The sequence below is a fragment of the Lepidothrix coronata genome, unplaced genomic scaffold (assembly GCF_001604755.1).
Source record: "Lepidothrix coronata isolate B3197 unplaced genomic scaffold, Lepidothrix_coronata-1.0 Scaffold206, whole genome shotgun sequence".
In the NCBI taxonomy this organism is placed as follows: domain Eukaryota; kingdom Metazoa; phylum Chordata; class Aves; order Passeriformes; family Pipridae; genus Lepidothrix; species Lepidothrix coronata.
The window spans coordinates 1,360,217-1,378,264 of record NW_016690386.1 but is presented as its reverse complement, the minus strand read 5'-3'; the positions used below and the strand labels follow the sequence as shown (position 1 = coordinate 1,378,264).

The window sequence follows — 18,048 nt, the reverse complement described above, 5'->3', positions numbered from 1 at the left end:
TAAAAATTAATCTGTAAAGAAGAGCAAAACATTTCTGTGTCTAAAAAAGACTTGGCTTTGGAACTCCCACATATTGAAGACAAGACCAATCTCAAGTGCACTGAAAACACCCTCTGCATGAGCCTTTCTCAGGTCTATCCTACAATGTAAACAAAAGACACCAAATAACTTGACTTGGATGATTTAACCAATTTTCCCCTTGTGACTGTTGGCTTCTACCAGGACATGACAAGAGGCACTGGAACCTGAGTGCTCATTGTAGCTCTATGCCTTGAGCTTTGGGATTTCTGTGATACGTGACTCTCATTTCCTCCTTCCCTCCCAGTTTAAATAGTTCCATTTTCTCGCAGTGAATTTTTTTTTACCTTAAAAATTTACCTCAAAATTATTTAAAAATTGAATTTATTTTCAATATACTTCTGCCTTGAGTTTTTTGCCTCAGAAGACTTCATTCATTTCAGCAGTTCTTGATCAGCCTCCCATACCGCTCAGTTGCTACAAGGAATGTGTGATCCACTCCATAACTAATGAATTGTTAGAGAGTTGGTTGGTAGCTGATGTAATATCAAAGTGAAGGTATTTTTGTATTGCATCAGCCTCAAAATAATTTTGAAAGAAGTCCACAATTAAAGAAAAGGGATTTAAGAAAGCAAAGATGTAGCTTCTATGCTAAAGTAGACAAGCCAAGAAAATAAATTACTATGTACCAGAGCCAAAGATTATAGTCAATGCCTTTCTATTACAACCAAAGAAACTACAACAGTAGTAACATAGCCAAGAGAGTAAAGATCAATAGCAGTAGAGCATTGGATGGAGAGGGTTGTAATAACATTATGACAAAGAAAAGCTAGCAGCCTTTGCCAAACTTGCCAAACTCTGCTTGACAAAGATCGATTACATGAGAACAAGAGAAAGGGTTTGACTGTGGGTGCGAACATCCAAGTCTGGCCTAGAAATACACCCCTTGGCCTAGAAATACAGTCAGTGCTCAGTAGTCCCTGGATTTCAGTTTAATGGCACATGAATGTGGAGACACCAAAGCTGCTCTTAGGCAGCAGTAGCTCACAGTCAGCAGGATACCGTAACTCAACACTGATATTGATGCTCCTCATGCTCTGCAACGCATTTCCCGGCACCGGGACTCCAAGGGATTTTTTTGTTAGAGTCAGCCAGGTCTGTGCATTTATGCTAGGCCTTGGCTAGCAAGCCCTGAAAGATGTGAGCTAACTCTGTGCCCACTACATCTACATCACGGTCTTACTATGTTATATTGCTACATTACATTATCAGGGTTTTTTTTTTCATTATCTACAACATTCCTTAGTCCCTCACTTTGAATGAAAAACTGATTATAGAAACATTCTACTCTTAACATATGGACAGAAATAAACATGATCCTTAACAATAACCTGCCTGTCTCTACTTTTCCTTAGCATATTTATCACCACAAAACAGATGTGCTATTCATACTGAATCACATTATTGTCAGACTGAATCTTGTATATTTTTAGAACCAACACTGTAAATCCTGGTTTTTGTTAAAATTTTTCCTAAAGTATTTTATTAAAACAGCTCTGGTCATTTTGGCATAGACGTGTACATCTCTGGCAGAGTAAGCTCAGGTCTCACATTAATTTCAGCATTTATGCTGTGCTCTCCTTTTATAAGAGTGATGTAAAACATTTATTTTGCCCATCTTCTTAATAATATTAGACCACTATTAAAGCTGATAAAAAGAGACTTTAAATTAATATGCTTAAATACAAGTGAAGTGAAAGAAAAAAAAAACCACCAAAAAAAGGTATTTTTCTGTAGTGTTCCCCTGTTTCTACTGGCATGAAGGACTGTGTATAGAATGAACTGCCTAACAAAGGTCCTCAAAATCTCTGCATTTGAAAGAGGAAACAGGCTCACTCACAGTCACTGTAAGAATAGACCATCTTACTTTTGTTATTGTACCATACGGCCATTTGAAGCATTTGGAATTGTTTGGGCAATTCAATACTTAATTCTATAAAGACAATAATATTCCATCATGCTTGCTGAGCTAGTTAAAGTAGAACACAAATAACTTTCATTGACCAGAGGAAGAGAGTAATTAAAACAGAAAAAACCCCCAAACCTCATAAGTAAAGTAGCACTGTTCTGCAAGTATTTTTAATGTATCAGGCCCTTAGCCTTCTAAAATTAATTAATGCTTTAATGAAAGTTGTCTGTTATCTGACTAACAAATGTAGTTTTTCTAATATCCAGCTACCCTGGTTTTCAATTAAGACTCAAAGAAAGAGTTGATAAGAAAGGACATCATAAATGATTTATGGATGTCCTACTTTTGTGTATGGTACATTTATTATTCTACGTAATGCATCCATATGGTTTTTTAATTCATTCATTACCAAAAGGCTCACATTACAGTTATTTTATTAAAGGTGGGTAGAGCCCTTCCCAAATCTTCGTTCGCGAAGCCTAGCCATGATATCCACTTTCAGGCAGATTCTTAGGAAGCATATTTAAAAATTAAAGCTACAATTAAATTTTTTATTTAGTCTGAGAATTTCAAATCATATATTTATTTAATTATTTTCCTATTAGCTATTTCTAGAGGGATCAGTTGCTATTGTTTTGTTTGGTAATATTTTATCAATATCTTGATCAGCATTCAATAGGCTTCTTGCTATTTCATTATCTGGGTGGCCTCTTAATTTGCAGTTTATGTTTCCTTATTTGCTCAACTCCAGTCAGTATTCACTTGTTCCAACCACAAATGTGTACAGCATGTCAGAGAGGTGTTCCTAGAGCTATTAACCACCTTCCCCCCTCCCACCGCAGCCATCCTTTAACAGAGGATTTCTACCAGGGTCAATCCAGAAACCCTTAAAATTAAGTCTAAGTCCCTCAATGATTTTTGAGTGGTCTTGGGAATCCAGAGAGCTCCTAGCTGACTGGAAGCTGGCGAACATTGTCCTGATTTTCAAGAGGGGCAAGAAGGAGAACCCCAGAAACTACTGGCCTGTCAGTCTCACTTCAGTGCCTGATAAAGTCATGGAGAAGATTATTCTGGGAGTTATTGAAAAACATCTGAAAGACAATGCAGCCATCGGTCACAGCCAACATGTCTTCCTGAGAGGAAAGTCCTGCTTATCCAACCCGATTTCCTTTTATGACAAGGTAACCCACCTAGCTGATTAAGAGAAGCCAGTTGATGTAATCTTTTGCATTTCAGTAAAGCTTTCAATACTGTCTCTCACAGGATCTTTCTGGACAAAACGTCCAGCACACAGCTGGATAAACACATCATGTGGTGAGTGAGCAATTGGCTCACAGGTCAAGCACTGAGGGTAATAGTGAATGGGGTGACATGAGACTGGTGACCTGTCACTAGTGGCATTCCACAAGGCTGCATCTTGGACTCTGTGCTCTTCAACAACTTCCCAAGCACATGGACACAAGACTGGAAGGGATATTAAGCAAGTCTGCAGATGACACAAAATTGGGAGAAGCTGTTGACTCCCTCTAAGGCAGGGAGGCCCTGCAGAGAGACCTCGACAAGTTAGAGGACTGGGTAATCACCAACCATATGAAGTTCAACAACGGGAAGTGCCAGATTCTGCACCTGGGATGGGGCAACCCTGGATGTATGTACAGACTGGTGAATGAGATGCTGGAAAGCAGTGCCACGGAAAGAGGCCTGGGGGTCCTGGTCAACGGCAAGTTGAAGATGAGTCAGCAGTGCCCGGGCAGCCAGGAGGGCCAACTGTGTCCTGGGGGCATCAGGTAAAGCATTGTCAGCCAGTCGAGGGAGGGAATTGTCCCGCTCTGCTCTGCACTGGTGCAGCCTCACCTGTAATATTCGGTGCAGTTTTGGGAGCCACAATATAAGAAAGATATTAAGCTATTAGAGAGCATCCAAAGGAGGGCAACAAAGATGGTGAAGGGCCTCACGGGGAAGCCATATGAGAAGCGGCTGAGGTCACTTGGTCTGTTCAGCCTGGAGAAGAGGAGACTGAGGGAGGACCTCACTGCAGTCTACAACTTCCTTGTGAGGGGAAGAGGAGGGGCAGCCACTGATCTCTTCTCTAGGGTGACCAGCAACAGAACTCAAGGGAATGGCCTGAAGTTGTTTCAGAAGATGTTTGGGTTGGATATTAGCAAGACGTTCTTCACCAAGAGAGTGGCTGGGCACTAGAACAGGTTCCCCAGGGAAGTGGTCACAGCACCAAGCCTGACAGAGTTCAAGAAGTGTTCGAATGATACTCTCAGGCACATGGTGTGACTTTTGGGGAGAGTCCTGTGCAGAGCCAGAAGTTGGACTCAATGATCCTTGTGGATCCCTTCCAACTCAGCACATTCTGTGATTCTGTGTTAGTAGGCAATGGACAAAGGGGAGAGGTCTTTAGCTAATATAGCTACAGTTTAAACAGAAAATAGTGGAAGAAAGGGAGTAAGTACTATTAATTTTCAAGTTAATCTCTATTGCCTGTATACACTTTTACTGTGGTTATTTAGGTAGAGCCACATATCCTGTAACAACATTTCAGAGAAAACCTATGAGAAAGCTTTTGGGGATTGCAGTGGGTTGGCTTTTGGATTTTTTAGGCCTTCCTTAGCAACGGGGATCAGAAATCCAAGGAAGTATTCCATATCATCCTTTAGCACAACACAACATATAAATAAGGTGGAGATAAGAGAGCTCGCTCTCTTCTCTCTTCCGGTGGCTGAAGGCAACAGGTCTCTCCGCAGATGGTCTTTGCTTGTATAGGCCAGGGCCTGCCTGCTTGGACCTGCCGTTATCTCCGTTCCATTCGGGAGGCGTGGGGAGTTGGTTGGTGCTTTGCACAGTTCTGCTGTCTTGTTCAGGGAAGTATTTAATTCGGTTTTTTGTTTTTATTTGTTACCTCTCTATTAACAGGGTATATTTGGAGGATATTTTTTTTTTTTTAGTTTTTTTATCTCTGTTTCCCCCTCCCTTTTCCCTTTTTTCCCCTCAGGAGCTCCCTATCATGTGTACAATATATTCAAATTGTATATATAATTGTAAATATATGTAAATATATATTTTTTATATAATCCCATTTTGGTTTGGGCTTCTTTCGGCTTTTCTGTGGTTCATTTTTTTTCCCTCACTTGAAAGAGCAGGAGAGGGAAGGGGACAGCTTGGACTCGGCAAGAGAGCCAGGCCAAACTGATACAGGGACAAGGTCTGCTTCATCTCTATTTTTCGTCATCACCTCAAGACAAGGAATATAATTTCTACATTGTTTCAGATTTACTTTGCCTAAAGAATAAAAAGGTTCTAAGAGTACTTAAGGTCATTCTTCAACTAACCCCAAACATTTTTGTTTTAATGACCTGTCAGCTCTGAAGACTGTACCACTACAAAATTACATGTTACAGTACCTGAAAATAAACTGTTATAATGTGAAATTATTTTTTCATGAATTTGAAATATCATATCCATTTGTAAAGATTAGCCTCCAGAGTTGTGTTCTTAATTAGACAACATATCATGTGTTGCACAAAGAAAGCACATCAGCAATTTGGCTAAACAGTGCAGAAAGCTGTAAGTGTTGCCAGAACACCACAGGCCTGTAAAAGAAGTGATCCTTATTTATTTAAGTGTGTTTTCAAAAAAAACCCCAAGATTACTAGTAATATTAGTACCAGCAAAGATAACTTCTTATTCTGAAAACACCAATGAAAAAATGAGTAAAAAAATTAAACTCAATTTAATCAATAACATTTTGTAAATCAAGCAAAATTTGCTTTAGCATATGATAAAAATCTTGATTTATATTATCATTGATTTCTATACTACAGTTTATTACACAATGACCATTCCCAAAGAGAATGTGTAATCTCAGCCAAATTTGTACAAAGCAGACATTCCACTATTATTCTCCAACAGCTAATAAAGGCTGAAATGTAAATTTGTTTCAGTTCATGTTTAAATAAACACTGATATAACATATGCAGTCAACCACTTTCCTACTCTATTAAACAGTATTATATTAGCAGTCTTGATATATATCCCCAACTCTTTCATGATGCTTCTACCATATACTCAATTTAAAGCAGTGTATCCACTAAAAGTATTTTCCACCAGTTTATTGTGGTATAGAGCCAAGTAAGAATTAGCTCCATTACAAATTGTCAGTCATGTCTGACCTTCAAAGGAAGGACAGTAAAAAATCACTTAAATGCTTTTAGCAACAAGAACAAAGACAAAGAATTTGTACCTCTCTGCTTACCTTCCTGGGTTATTCCTCTTTCCATGAACCATCTTGATACTGAGGTGACTGAAAAAACATCATTCCCTTGAGAGCTATGCTATCACATTCAAACTTCAATATCCTCTGAACCTGTGCATTTAATTTCAGAATTCAATATTTATTTTTTGCAAAAGGGATGCCAAAATGCAGTAATACTAGATCTATGAAGTATTTTAAAAAGAGTGTTCAGAAGATCATCTTCTGTTCCCTAATATTGTTTGGCTGATTCAAAAATCTCACTGTGTTTTAAATATCGCATGTGAATGTCATGATGATATAAAAACCATTATTTTTCTTTTTCAAAAGCAATTTTCATAAGGCTTATTATTTAATGGGTTACATACAGGAACACATCACAAACCATCTATTAAGGAACTTCATAGAAGCTGTCACTTTTCCTAACAACAATGTCAGAAGTGAAGAACCAAAAGGATTATTCCAGAGGCTGAACTGCCAGATCCAACAAAACACTGACTGATAAGGAAACACATGCTGTCTTGCTGTCTTTTTATCTGAGTTCCCTTTATCTGCCTTTTAAATGCTACTGCAGGGGACTTGGGTTTTCACAGAGATAGCTCTCTGAGCGTGCTAAAAGAATTTTTAAGAAGACAAAAAAGTGCTTCTTCATTCTTTACTCCTAAACATTATTAACACAACGCATAGATTTACTGTGGGAAGTAGTCACTGATTTTTATTGGTGGATCTCATGATCCCAGTATGGCCATTTAGTTCATTTATAATTTTGAACATCAAGCATGTGTGATTCTAGTGATGGTGCCTGTAACTCTGCATGCCAGGAAACTTTCCCCTTCCTTAGTCAAATTTAAGCAGTAATAGGTTTCCGCTCACTTGTAAAAGGAAAAGAGAATACTGATGAAGGTATAGCAATATCCTGAACTTCCACTGAAATACAAGCCTGTCTGTACTGTTTAGAGTAACGGAGTTGGTGCAATTTCAAACAGTGAGGAATCCAAGGCTACCTCTGAAACCAAATGCTGAAACACCGAAAAGGCAGTTTGGACACTGCCAAAGAGCTTCTGTGTCTTTTCTTCTGCAATTCAGTAGAGTATGGCACAGAAATAGTACAGAAGTCTATTTCAATCAGAGGAATAAATGGGGCCACGTAAAAAACAAGGAGACAGCAGGGGGGCCTCATGTTGTTTGTTTGTGGGGGTTTTCTCCCTCTTTTGGAGACCCATTCAAAACACATACAAGAAATTTGTACTGAATCAGCCCGAGATCAATACTTCTCAAAATTTTCAGATCAATGCTTCTCAAAATTTTCAGTTAGCTGAAACAATGTGGTTTTGGTCAAACAAATCATTTCATCTGTGAGTATGAGATAAGTGGAGCTCAGTGACTAGATCATATGAAATGAGAAAAACCTCAAATTCAGTTTTCTGTACCTCCTTTAGAGAAAGGCTTTTAGCCAGGTCTCCCACATTTGGGTATACAGCCTTTCTTTCACATTTCAGTTCCCCCAAAGCTCTAAGAAATCTTGAAAATGCTTAAGCAACAGCGAAGATCTTTGATTTGGCTGCAACTGTATCTAAATTACATCTAATTTTATGGAAAATCTCTGTTTAAAAAAAAATAAAAATAAATAATCAATTAATAAAGATTTTCCTGGAGGACAAAACTCAAATATTTGAAGAATGGAAAAACATGAGCAGATTCTGTTCTGCTACACAAAATTATTTAATTTATTGCTGGGACTAGCTAGTTATATGAATACACAGCTTAAAGAAATATGGAACAACTGACACCTTCTTTAAAGATGAACTGCACAATGTTAACTGTCAATGAAACATTAGGCCTTAGCTTAAAAACATATAACATGCCTACTCCTAAAATCCAGTTTTCATTTAAACAGTCAAGCTTATGACGAAAACTAAATTGCTTCAAGAAACCTCTCCCCTTCAATGAAAAATGCAGGAAAACGAATACTTTGTAACTGAGGAGGATCCGGGCAATTTGTGAAAGGTATGGCTAGCTTTTGTGCAAGCCTGGCATCCCACTGAATGGTACAAAAGTAACCCCGAAGTTGCCAGCAGTAAGAAAATCAATCAAAGCACCGGACTGCTGAATATCCCACTAACATTCTCTTACCATTTTGCAAGTCGGATGATAAAAAAGTGCCTTAAGGAGGTTTTAGTGCATGTTACAACCTAATGCAACCGTTCCTGCTTTCCACAAAGACTGACAGCAAACACAATACCATGATAATGTTTCAGCATGCAATTATCCCTGCTGAAGTGCACAGAAGGAAGCAGAAAGCAAATGAGGCCAACTAATGCAGACTCTCTAGATTTCTTTGTGCAAACAAAATCCAGAATGACAGAGCTGCAGGCTACTTAGGTCTATTTGCAAGGCTTGCTGCAGATATGTTATGTCAAGTATAATTACTTATGGAGTAATATAATGGTGAACATCAATCTCTTACTAGAAGGTGCACTTGAGACTAGAAGCCAAATACTGTGAAGACCTGATACGAGGGGTCACGATGTAAAGTGTAAAGGGGTACAACAGTGATTATAATAATCGCACTAACGGTATTGACTGATACTGCCCACTATTAAAATGAGTGATTAACATTTAGAGCTTGTTAACAATTCAGCACTGTAATTATAATAAGATCTTAAAACTTCACTGTCTTCACTAAACCCTATCAGCATGGCACTTGTCCTCTGTTGTTCCAAGCATCCGTCAAACATGTGACCTGGAAATGGAGAGAGACACACTTGACACCTTACTGGATTCTGAGATCTTACTTCTCAGAACGTTCCCTTGAGAAGTCACTGCAGAGACATGATCTTCTATTTATGTCCTTGGCCTGGCCCAGTGCCAATCCCTCTCTTAGGCTGGCAATAACAGATGTTCAGTGACAAAATGGGACATCTGACTTTTTGTTATGTTTCATAGATAGTTTGGCTGTTTGCCCCAGCTCTGTTTGACCTGTCATTTATGGACTACTTGTTCATAAATACTTGTTCACTCATACTTTTTGCCTTATTCTCAACCCATTGTTTTAGCTTAATATACTTTCAAAAGTACTTTGACCACCTCTTCACAAGACCTACAGAGGGAGTGAGCTTAGTGTACTTCTACTGGCTGGGAGGAGTAGGATGCAAAGAGCCTTCTGAGTTCCAGCACCAAGCTGTGCGTGATCTTACCATGCACCAGAAGGCAAATGGCTTTTGGAGTCAGAATTTGACAGACTCGAGGCTGAGACCCCAGGTTCAGGCACAGTATTCAAATAGCAGGTCCTTAGTCACTTTTATTATTGCAATACAGTATAATTACATCTAGAAATAGAACTACATAGGCATATGTCTACATCTATCCCAGTGAAAATTAGGACATTACTGTACAGGGCTGATAAAACTGCCATTTTGAATAAGTTCCAAATTAAGCACAGTATAACATATCATGCAGCACATGAGGCAAGGCAAAATGTACATGAGCAACAACAAATCACTTGCTTCAGAAAACGTGCCTCTTCTTTTGTAAGAACATCCGCAGTCTTATCCATTCCTCTTCCCTTCCAAATGAAGAATGACTTTTGGTCTGTGGTCTCCTAAAAGCAGTCCTAAATTTCTGGTCTAATGAGTCACTCTCAGCTATCAGTGTTTCTCACAGACTTCTATGCACATCTATCAGACTGAAACTGTAACATTTAAACACACTTTTACGGAATGTTCACCATGGCCTTACTGGGACACTTAGCTGGCTGGATGCTGAGCCAGCAGAGGCTGACAGTATTTGAAAGATGGAAGAGTTCATACCAAAGAAAACTGAAGAAAGGAAGAGATTTCATCTTATATCAAGGCATGGTATTCAGCATCGGGGAAAAGAGTAGTGAGAGATTCTGGAAAAACAGTCAGTCAGTGGAGTGGACAGCTGGGGAAAGCTGGAGCATGTTGTTAAGTGAAAAAACATTATCAGATCATCTTCTCTTCTTGGGATTCTCAGAAGGTCATTTACCTTCTGGCACACAGAAAGATCACATGCAGCTTGGTGCTGTGACTCAAAAGCTCTCTCACTTCCTACTCCTCTCATTCAGTAAAACTCTGTTACTTAGCCTTGAAAAAGAGGGTATCTTGTATTGTCAAACTGCCAGTGAGAAGAAACATGCATTTTTCCTTTTAAGAAATTCCATAGATGTTGTTCCATTTTTGTAAAAAGAAAACTGTATTGAATGTCTCCACAAAAGATATAGCTATAGGTAAAACATTTTTTGGACTGAAAATGATTGGAAGGACTGGTTGCCTCCACCTTTCCATCGAGCCCTATTCATAGAGTTCTCCTCATGGCAGTCCAACAAAACCATTCACTAGAGGGAATTTCAATGTTCAGAAGAAAGTGTATGTTGTAGTGTGGTTCCTACTCTTTTGTTGATCTTCTAAAGGAAGAAGCAAGTGGATGTTCTGTGTGTACCCAGATGAACTTAGAGACAACATTCCACATGGAAGCCATGGCTTCACAGAAAGAACAAAGAATTAGAAAAACACACATTTCCAGCAGAAAAGAACTGTGGGAATAAAGAAATAAAATTTAGGAACAAATAATATAGATGAATTCTGGCGTTTGACACTGGTAATTAAACCTGATGCATCAGCATATAGGGAATGGAAGGCCATGTCAGCAAGCAAGCAAAAGGTGTATCTTTTCTGAGTTTGTAGTATGAGGAAATGCACATTTCCTCATACTGAGATATGCACACTATATCCTCTTATATAAGAGGATATAGCAGTACTTTCAGGATCAGTCTGACATAAGTGTAAAAGCAGTTCTGCTGTGGTTTCACAGCCACGTGGTTTTCACGCACCCGAAGCCACCTTGAAGTAGCCCACCTACTTGAACTGTGCCTAGATTTGGAAAGGATTTTCACATTATTTCAACATAAAATGTGTTGTTTAAGCTGGGATCAGCTCCAGATTAAGATGCAACTAAACATACATGTCTGCATGCATGTTTAATATATATAAATAGGTAAAGTAGTCAGTGTGCAGTTGGTGCTTAAGCACCTATTATCATCAATAGAAATCTTGTCACTACAGTCTCTTGAAATTAGGGAACTCATCCTGAAGCAGGCATTGTACTAGTAGATTGTAAAAGTAGATTAAATGCATCTGGTACTGTTATCTGGCTGTCAGAAAACTGAGGTGGAAATGGCCCATGTCAGTACTAATCTAAAGAATAGGATGATCATGTCTAGTCTGCCTACTGGATATGGTGTCTGACCTATATTAACTCCCTAGTTATCCAGAAAGTGTTTAGAAACATGCTAGATAGCTTAATAGATGACCAACAGAGTAGATTTCCACCACCTATACTGAAGCTTGAATACCTAGTTCACACATGAATATCTACTTATAGATACATACGTTTGCATGCTTTACTCTTCCACTGAATCCTCTCTCAAAGCACTAGCACCTGAAGTTCTTCTTTGTGCTCTTCAGAAGGTAAATAGTTCAAACATTGGTGACAAAATAGATGCAATGGTATGGGAAAGCTATAGCTCTCAGGCATTCAGCCTTACATAAAATGCCATGGAAAAGGCAAAGAGAAGCTCTGTGTGGCTCTCTGTGAATCTTATGTCCTATTGACATTTGCTGAAAGAAACTAATTAAATCAATTCAGTTCAGTAACACTCATGTAAATCAAAAAAAACTGAAGAGATGCGCTGAATTTTAGGCTACAGTACAGTGCTGTGACCTTTCTGAGCAACAGAAAATGAGACAGATTTTCACGTTTATACAAGAAGGCGTACAGTAAGAGTAAGGTGTGAAAGGGAAAATCTCGATATATTGAGCAAGTTTATTACCGTCACATTTCTGAAATATTTCACAGGATACAAGTGAAAAAAGCATGTGAGTAGCTTGGTCCAATCTTGGTACAATACACCTGTGTGCCTGAGAGAGATTTTAGACAGGTTACAAGGGATGATGCTTTAACTTCTCCATGAGACTTTAGACCCAATCTGAGCTGTAACCTTTACTACAAGTCCTTCTGCTTTTCTCCCAAGTTCAGCCCTAACTACATATATGTATGTATGTCTTTCAGTTTTTTAATAAGTATGTTAGACAGCATTTTCTATCATAAATGGTTATCCACACTGTATTTCCAGTTTTCATGAACTGTCTTCACCTTGGTGTACTCACATTCGATACTGGAAAGACTTGGCATAAACGCAAATAAACATTTGGAGAACTTGTTCATTGCACTAATAACTCTCTAATATGTTCAGTGAGTACATAGTTTCTGAGATCCAAAATAAAAGCCTACAAATAGACAACTCTCAAGTATTACAAAAGAATTATGTAATTCTGTATGTTAACCAAGCAATTTTCAGATGAGTTGGTCTTACATCATGTAGAGAGACAGCTAAACAGAACATATGGGTAAGCGCTAAGGTATTTATAGAACAGTCAAAATGCTTCTAAGAGCTCTGAATTGTGCTCACTTCCCTCAACAAACTAGTTGAACTGAACACACGCACAGAAACAAACAACAGGAACTTAATACTAGGTAATGAGATGGAAAGCCTCTATTAAAATAAACTCACTCCCAGAAAATAAATCCTTCTTCCTCCTCCCTTAGGCAAACAAGCACTACAATTTCTCCAGTTTCAGTAAAATTACTTCTTAACATGCATTCTTTATTGTTAGCCACAAAACACTCCTTTTTGACAGAATACCTGGAGAGTTCTTGGTTTCATGCACTCTGCTGTGCATTGGTAACATTTTATGTCAGATAGTTTAGTCCTTAGCACAAAATGTGATCGTGTAATAGTTCTACATTAGGCATCCATTCACCTTACTTTTCCACCTTTATCATGAAGAAATGGATCTTGAGTCACTGAAATTAGATTGAATTTAGTTTCCTCCCCTTTGCAGAACCAACAGAGCATTGATTTATTTAAAAAAAAAAAAAAAAGAAGTTGCTGGCTTTCATAAGAAATCCTAGTGTGCACCTGTCATGTAACTGGATTATAGGAAGCAATAACCCTAGTAATTGCCCTTTCAAGTTGAGCAACCAACAACACTGCGAAAGGCTGGAACAAATAGGGTCAGCCAGGGCAAAACAACAAATGTTGACTCTTGCCCTACATGATAAAAACCAAAAAGCAACAAGCAGTAAGTGCTAATTAAAAAAAAAAGAGGGAGCGATATATGAGCAATTCAAAACAAAACAGATTCTCTTGGCAATGACATTAACATCACAATCTTCTTCAGGTGACATTCAAGAAGGAGAAACAAAATTTTGAAATATAGAAATGTGGAAGGAGCATGTCTGTGCTTGGATGATGGCAACCATCATGCTGTGGGACAGCTGCCCTTTTAAGGAAGACACCTTCAGAATTTCTGATGGTAGGATAGTCCAATCACTGTCTGAGTCTCAGCATTTTGGCTTTAAACATAGGCTTCCCCAAAGACTTTTTCTGAAAGGATGACATTAAAAACAAACTAAAACCACTGTCCTTTAGTACATCCAGAGATAGCTGAAGATCGTAAGCAATAAACAGCTTTCACGTCGTGATTAGCTCATGCTGCTATACTCCCCTTAAAGCACATATGGTTCTCAACCAGAACAGAAGGCTTTAGAGCAGCAGCTCCATCCTAGAAATGGAGTAGCAAAGCTTCATACTGAAGTCACTTAATGAAAACTTAATATAGATTTAATAGACCTTTTTTTATGTGACTTTATGTGCCAATTGGAAATCTGCCTCATTTAGCTTTTAATGCAGGCACAGAGCCAGTCAGCTAAAATCAGTGTAGCCCAAGAACATTTTGCATGATTCTTCCACTGTAAGTTGAGAACTGCAGGCCTCCAAAAGTGTGCAAAACTCTACTCAAATAACAGGTCATAGGTAGGAATGTCATTTAATGAAAAAAATGAATGGCCATGCATATTCTGAGTTCCTTGCACTAATAGAAAGGTTTCACCTTCACAGGAGCTGAAATAATGCTTGCTATGGAAAGAAGAGAGCAGGTACCTTCACTATGGAGTTGGCCCTGCTGGCTTAGCCTAGCTTCGGGGCATAGATGTATCCAGCTTCTTTGGCATCTTCTCATCCTGATCAGTACCATTCAGTACTGGGAGTCTGTTTGCAGTTTGCAAAGTCATCAGTACCTTATTTTGCTCTGATATGGACACTTTCACACAACTGAATCTAGTCCACTAACGATGGACTAACTTATTTAAACTCAAATAAGGAGGTCTCACTCATATGGGATGCAACAAGTCCAGAGCATAGCTTTTTGAGCCTAGTTCCCTGATAGTACTTTATAATTATACTCTATATTATAGCACTTAAATATACTCACATATTTATACTAACTTTATCATTAGACTAATAAAATTACTACTTTCTTTTTTCCCTCATTATTCTTTTCATTGTCACTAGTCTTTCTTGTATTTAGTGCATTCATGAGGGCAAATCTCTAGAGTACAGTACGGGGAACTCATACGGGATTCTGAAACACTTAATGCCCTAGTGTTCTATGCTCTCTCTTTTTTCTTTGTCTGTAAAGGCCATTCTCTTTTAATCTAGCATTTGCCTCTGTACAGAGCAATCTACAAGGTTCAGTTTAATCTTTATTAGTTCACCCTAATGAGTGCATGAGCCACCATGAGTGGCTCTTCTTCCCTCCAGGAATGAGAAAGATGAGCCCAATCTCATCTGCATAATCAAGTAGGGCTGACTATGCACCAGCATGAGGCAGAGCAGTGTCCATGCAGAACACATACAGACTGTGCTGTGCACCCCACAGAGGACAGCTCTACTGACAGCAGGCTGCTCCACTGGCCTCAAGGGTGAGGATGCAGCAGGGTGGCACCAGTATACCATTAAACTGACATGCCCTTCTTTCCAGGAGGGAGCACTGCCATCACATTTTTGAGAATATGAAAGATCACATACAGAGTTAACTGACAGAGGAGGGTCCCCAGTCCATATGTCCCAGAATAAGGATATATGGCTTAAACCAACAAAACCACAGTTCTTATTCTTAGCAAGAAATAAGCTTTTTTTCAAGTCACTATGTAAGCATAATTGTGGATTTACCAGAGAAACAGAAGTGAATAAAAACTTTGTGTCTCTTTGTGACTCTTTTAAAGTCTCCCTGCCATTGTAGTATTGTTCCCTGAAGTACATTTACTTGTGCCCTATGCAGAATGAGTATAAAGCCCATCCAGTAAAAGTGATGCAAACATCAGGCAAGACAAGAGGATTAACAGTATTGGAGGCAAAGGTAAGTTCTTTAGCTACAGAGAAGCTATATTCTGCACTGATTCTTCAGATTGCTTGTTAATCAGAGTGAGCTTATATGAATGCAAATTCCACTAGTATGGAAGAAATTCAAGACATGTGGTCATTATTTAGATTTAGATTATCAGTCAGGCAGTGGAATACAAAATCTGGATACCCAAAATTACAATCTGTCTATATTTATCTACAGGCATATTTATTCACAAAAAATCCTCCTCCAGAACCCAGAAAAAGTCACTTACCACAATAATCACATTCGCTGTAGGAATCGGGAGATTCTCCACTTCCAAATCTTGACCAGTCATTGCTAACAGATTGAGGGATGGGTCATAAACAGATCTGGGGAAGGCTGATTTAACAATTATTGCAGGGTGCAACTTGCTTATTTTGGTGTGGGAAGAAGAATGGAAATTTTTCTTGGAATCCTTATAACTGTTTGTATCCAGACTTTTCTCCACACTCTGCACATGGTGATAAATAAACATAGGTTTTCCACTCTTTCGCTGATGAATTGCCAAAAAGTGGTCATTGTCTTCAGAAAGGCAGCCTGTAGAAAAAGAAGAATAAGTTTAGAATGTCTCGCTAAGCAATTCTGTAGATGGATGGCACTGGAAATTCAATGAGATCTTTGGGTTCTGCGAAATTTGAAAAGAATACAAGAATTCCATTAAACTCCCACAATGCATTTTCTATAACAACAGGTTAACAGCACTACAGAGTGTACTAAGTATGTGAACTGTATCCCACTCTTAAGCTGAATTTCACAGGGCTTTTTAAAATGTTATTTTTCTTTTAGCCATGGTTACATTTCAAAAATTACATGAAAGAGCAGAGCACATGCTGAGCCAAGTTCAACTCCTTATTGGTATCAACTCCAATAGGAAAATATATGCAGCTGACTTTATGATGTATCTAATCACCCAATAACACCAAAGATGAGAATTACAGTGATCATCTTTTATATATGGGCACTTAAAGAGAAAAGGCCAAGAACCAGATTAAAAAATCTGACTTAAACATGTAAGAAAGAGAAAGTTCAGAGAAGTCCATAATCATAACTCTGCATTCCTTGTTCGGCTGCTTATATCAGGAGGCCTTCTACTCCCTTGTGCCAAATCTTGTTATGACCCAACCTTCACTTAAGCATCACCTGGCCAGCCAGTGGAATATCTGGCTCTCTGAAAAAGAGACAGAGGTGTGTGGATTTAGCCATACCTTGCATAACTCGGTGTTGGGCACAAAGAACTCTCTTAGATTATGGGACTGGAGACAAGGGACTCAAGCATTTCTCTAACAAGAACAGGTTGAGAGAGTTGGGCTTGTTCAGCATCTAGGAAACACTGAGAGGGGTACTCATCAATGTCTGTAAGTATCTGAAGGGAGCGTGTCAGGAGGATGGACCCAGGCTCTTCTTGGTAGTGCAAGGCAATAGGACAAGAGGCAATGGGCAGAAACTGATGCACAGGAAGTTCCACCTGAATATAGAAAGAACTTCTTTACAGTGTGGATGACCACGCACTGGAACAGATTGCCTAAAGAGGTTGTGGAGTCTCCCTCCCTGGAGATATTCAAGAACCGTCTGGATGCAATCCTGTGCCATGTGCTCTGGGATGACCCTGCTTGAACAGGTAGGTTGACCCAGATGACCCACCGTGGGCCCTTCCAGCCTTACCCATATGATGACTCTGTGATTATATGGTTGTAACAAACTATGTATTAGTAAAAAATAAATTTTCTTTTGATAGACAAATACTTCCTGATGATGCCTTTATAAAAAGAACTAGGACTAAATTTTTATTTGTTTTTGGGTTTTGGTGGTTTGGGATTTTTTTTCATGGATGAAACATATTGAATCTTCAGAGCCTTTAAACTGAACAGAATATCTACAACAGCCCAGTTCAGTTCCCATTCTGAAAGACAGTGGATCTGACCAGAAAAATAGGCAAGGATCCGCTCCCTCACAGATAAAAAGTAACCGAAGTTGCATTAGTCACCTCCTGGAAGAGCACTCTAAGAAACCCCTGTGGTACAAAAGGGACTTTATGTTCTGAGGGAAGTGAACCCAGAGAGCTCACTCTGATCAGCCTGGAATTTCCTCTACAGATGCTGTTGGAGTAAATGGCAATGTTAAATTTGGGAGCTGATTTTTAGTTAAAAAATATAAAATCTATGTTATTTTAATTCTTATAATGAGCTATGAAGAACAGCTTAGCACCAACAACATATTTCAATTCAGGGTGAACAAGAAATCATTTTGTGCTATTCGGACTGAATTTTTTCTCTGATTTTTTTGCTTCTGTAAGCAAATCAAAATAATCATTCATTTGCACTACTCAGTGCCCTTAGGAGGTTTCAGTGCAGGTAATTACATTCTGTTGACCTAATTTCCTCATGAAATTTCAGTTAGGGAAATCAAGGACAATACCTTATCTTGCTATGGGATTGCTATGCATCATTGGAAAATGCATTCTCTGGCAAAAGCGGGTCTATGTCTGTAGGCGGTGA

The 18,048-nt window shown here is 38.8% G+C and overlaps 1 protein-coding gene across 2 annotated transcripts in view; it reads right to left on the bottom strand.

The window, feature by feature from the left end:
• Positions 1-18,048, bottom strand: part of PTPRR (protein tyrosine phosphatase, receptor type R) — a 145,935-nt gene that overhangs the window by 116,627 nt on the left and 11,260 nt on the right. Inside the window, exon 2 of one of the 2 annotated variants that reach the window (XM_017832815.1) lies at positions 15,786-16,090. In XM_017832815.1, coding sequence (XP_017688304.1) covers positions 15,786-16,028 — 243 coding nt within the window. In that variant the 5' untranslated portion in view covers positions 16,029-16,090. Of the gene's footprint in view, positions 1-14,268; positions 14,291-15,785; positions 16,091-18,048 lie in introns of those variants that run through there. The other variant, XM_017832818.1, reaches the window with a different exon arrangement.